Below are 4,075 nucleotides of genomic sequence, written 5' to 3'. Positions count from 1 at the left end.
GCGGGACATGCAGCTGACGGAGGCGGACGAAGAAAACGCAGAAAACGTTCGCTTTGTGTCCGTCTCCAATCCAAATCTGAGTCAAATTTGGAACAAAAATTTGTCCGAACTGACACAAAATAAAAATGAATTTTGCATTGGTCTATCCATCTTTTCCGCGCGGACACACAGACGGATTGCCTCGCTGTGTTGGAGTTGCTCTTAATGCATAGCTGCTGTTTTTTTTAGAGAAATGCATAGCTGCTGTTGGATGTACATGAAAACTACAAGTGTGGGCGTCTCCGTGTGTGCGTGTGCTAGATCTGGAGCTTTTTTTTCACTTTGATTGTTGATGGCCGTTGGATGTGTGCCCGCATGTTACAGCGTGACTGCCTGAAGGCAAGTCACCTTATCCCCGTCCCCGCCTACCTCTCGGCTCTCAGCATGGACGCGGCGGAGAGGAGGCTAGCTCGCGTCACGGCTCACCTCCTGCCCTCCTCCTTCCCGCTCGCCTCTGCCCCTCTCCTCGCGCCGTCCCCCGCTGCTGCGTCTTCGTCGCCCGCCGGAGACAGCTACCGGCGCGTACACGGCGATGTCTCGTCGGAGCCTCCGGAGTGGCGCGCCGCGACGGACGAGGATGGAAAGGGATTCGTCGACATCATCTACGAGAAGTCCGTCGGAGAGGGCATCGCCAAGGTCAAACATTCCTCTCCTACCAACACCCCTGTAAAATTTTGGGTTCCAAGTAAACACCGGCCGGCGAATCGAAGCTTATGTCACACACACAACATTCTAGCACTACATTACTGTATTTAATGGTTTGACTCATTGCATTTCTTGTTCAAGATCACAATCAACCGTCCTGATAGGAGAAACGCATTCAGACCACTGACTGTCAAAGAGCTGATGCGTGCCTTCAGCGATGCTAGAGATGATAGTTCGATTGGAGTTGTCATATTGACAGGGAAGGTAAGGCTTGCCCCTTCTGCTAGAGGAACAACAATATTTTATCGTTTTGTAGTTCTGGTCATGTTGTGTTGTATATGTACGAATCGATGTGGACTGAATCTTACTTTGATCTTTTTGGTGCACAGGGATCCAAAGCATTCTGTAGCGGTGGCGACCAAGCCTTGAGGGATTCTGATGGGTATGTTGACTTTGATAGCTTTGGCCGGCTCAACGTTCTAGACCTCCAGGTCAGATATGCATTCCTCTGACATTTTGCACAGGGTGACCTACTTGCTTACGGTACAGACGAATTGTTATGCTATGGCCTATTGGTGTGTTAGTATTGCACTGTTCAGCGTCATTTCTGTATCAAATGATTTTTAACTCTGAGCACATCAGCTAAATCATTTCTCCAGGTACAAATTAGGCGCCTTCCAAAGCCAGTTATAGCAATGGTATGAGCACTGCCTTCGCTATTATTTCATAATCGGTTTTCTTTTATTATCCAACATATTGGTCCTGTTGAGTATGCTATCAGGTTGCTGGTTATGCAGTTGGTGGTGGACATGTTCTGCACATGGTGTGTGATCTAACAATTGCAGCTGACAACGCGATATTTGGACAGACTGGTCCAAAGGTGTTTCTCTGGCCAAGCTTGCTTCTTGCTTCCTAGTATGCAAATTGAAATTGTAGATTTTACATAATAAATTATATTATTGCCAGTTTTAAATCCTGTATGAAAGAGCAGTCTCCTTTTGAAGTTTATACATGTGGAACTTTGCTTGCCTTCTTTTCGCAAGGAGTTTTGCTTGCTAGTGTGCAACATGATTTTCTCCACAGAACCTTAGCATCTACTCCCTCCGTTCTTAAATATAAGTCTTTTTAGAGATTCCAATAAATGACTACATACGGAGCAAAATGAGTGAATCTACACTCTAAAATATGTCTACATACATCCATATGTTGTAGTCTATTTGAAATGTCTATAAAGACTTATATTTAGGAATGGAGGGAGTACAACGCTTTTTTATGCACCCCTGATACCATGGGTGCACTTCTAGTGAGTTCTGACAAAACATAACCAACGTCAATTTCCGGTAAAAAAAACAACGTCAAGACCGACAACTTTGTCTTCACAATAGCATATTTGGATAAAAATCACTAATCCACCTTTTGTAGTCTTACTCAGAGTTCAACTAAATTTATTCTTGAATTGCTCGGGGGAAGTCAAAGCTATTGAATGTGGTTACCGTTTACTTATGAACCTGGTTGTATAATAAATGAATAGATAAATTATTTTGCTTCACTGAAGCCCATTTTAATGATTTATAATCAGGTTTTGATTTGTGATATATGTAGAATGACTTGGTGTGCCACTCTAACAGGTGTTATGCACGCATTTTTCTATGGCTTCCTCTATTCAAATTTGATTATATTTCCTTTTGTCCTGAAGGTGTATTACTTTAATATAGGAAACATTAAAGTTTAAGAAATACGTGCTCACAGGTTAACATAAGTATAACATATTGATTTCAGCTTCTTCTACTTTTTCTCCTGTTCATTCCTGTTCCTTTTTCTTTCTTTCTATAAACACTACCAGTTTAAAGTTTACACGTAGCTTACTTCACATTTTCCCTCTGTGATTTGCATGACAGGTTGGAAGCTTTGATGCTGGCTATGGCTCTTCCATCATGTCTCGATTGGTAAGCTACCATACTAATCTGGTTGCTTCATGTTTGACTAGTGATCAATTGAGATGCCCATTCTCTTTGTTCTTGTTAAGAACATACAACAATTATGCCCCACGCTAGCTGCCAAGTGGGGAGTGAACTCTACGTCAAGCACGACCATTACTACCGTGGAACAATTTTGGTCACTTTTAGAAAATAGCAGCAGTGCTTTCTATCTCATTTTATCTCTTGTGGACAGGTTGGACCAAAGAAAGCCCGCGAGATGTGGTTTCTGTCACGGTTCTATGCCGCTGAAGAAGCAGAGAGAATGGGACTCGTCAATGTAGTTGTACCAGTGAGTGCCCGAATTATTGATTGCAGAAAATAAAACTACTTATTAGGCAGTTGTCTGCTACTTTCATCTAGGATGCAGGTTGCAATATGCCCCAGCTAAGGTGCTTATGAAACCATGTACTTGATATATCCTTTGCATATGCAGCTTGCTGATTTGGAACACGAAACTGTGAAATGGTGCCGGCAAATCTTAAGGAACAGTCCCACAGCCATTCGGGTGTTGAAATCTGCACTCAATGCAGCTGATGATGGTCATGCTGGTCTTCAGGTACTTAATTTGTGGAGTGTCAAAAAGTCAAACGAATCATGGTCTTGTTCAACTGGTGATGGGATGTTCCTGTATGTCACATACACACATACTATGTCCTTATAACTAGTAATGTAACGGGACTTGTGCTGCAGGAGCTCGGCGGGAATGCGACATTGATCTTCTACGGTACTGAAGAGGCCAAAGAAGGAAAGAATGCGTACATGGAACGACGACGCCCTGATTTCTCAAAGTTCCCCCGGAAACCATGACTTCCACTTGATGGTTTCATCATCTTGTAGTAAATGTTATTGGATCTCTTCCCCTCCTCGATTTGCAGGAAGAACTGTTAGAATAAATTCAAGGCATACCGTTGATCATCCGAGGACCAAGCAATCACACGAGTACGATACCGAGATTTGTTAACGAGGTTCACCGATATGGCTACATCTCCGGGGCCTGACTACGGGCGCTCCTCCTCGTGACACCGTTACAATACCGCACTCTTGCCGCCTGGGCGCCGGCACACGCCGCCGGCTCCCCCGCGTGCCCGTGCTATTATGTTGGCATAGGTTACATCGTGTGTCTACCCCCGCTATATATGAGAGGCCTAGGATACAAGTGTCCTACTAGGACATGACTCCATATCCTATGTAAACATAATACAACTCCTAGTCCAACTGTAACCTATCTTGTACACTATATTCGACACAACTCTAACAAACTCCACCTTGGCGAATATTCTTTACCACCTTGAATTCGTCAATGTGTCAAACTTCCATGTACATTGGACTTAAGCTTATCCCATGAGTACCGATACTACTCCAAAGACTCCATGTGACTCCACCTGCAACTTGTAGTCCCTTCTTTTCTTGAC

General features: G+C 43.8%; 1 protein-coding gene across 1 annotated transcript; it reads left to right on the top strand.

Moving 5' to 3' along the window:
• The first annotated feature begins 327 nt into the window (after positions 1–327).
• Positions 328–3,578, top strand: ECHID (enoyl-CoA hydratase/isomerase D). Its single transcript, XM_048707927.2, has 9 exons — positions 328–675; positions 826–948; positions 1,074–1,175; positions 1,344–1,382; positions 1,466–1,564; positions 2,583–2,630; positions 2,857–2,952; positions 3,097–3,219; positions 3,354–3,578. Exons 1-9 carry the CDS (start codon positions 343–345, stop codon positions 3,468–3,470), a joined length of 1,080 nt encoding a protein of 359 aa, XP_048563884.1. The 5' UTR covers positions 328–342; the 3' UTR covers positions 3,471–3,578.
• Positions 3,579–4,075: the final 497 nt, after the last annotated feature.

This window comes from Triticum urartu, chromosome 3A (genome assembly GCF_056163025.1).
Source record: "Triticum urartu cultivar PI428250 chromosome 3A, HENAU_Tu73, whole genome shotgun sequence".
In the NCBI taxonomy this organism is placed as follows: Eukaryota; Viridiplantae; Streptophyta; class Magnoliopsida; order Poales; family Poaceae; genus Triticum; species Triticum urartu.
The sequence above is the reverse complement of the archived record's forward strand: the minus strand, read 5'-3'. Positions and strand labels throughout refer to the sequence as shown.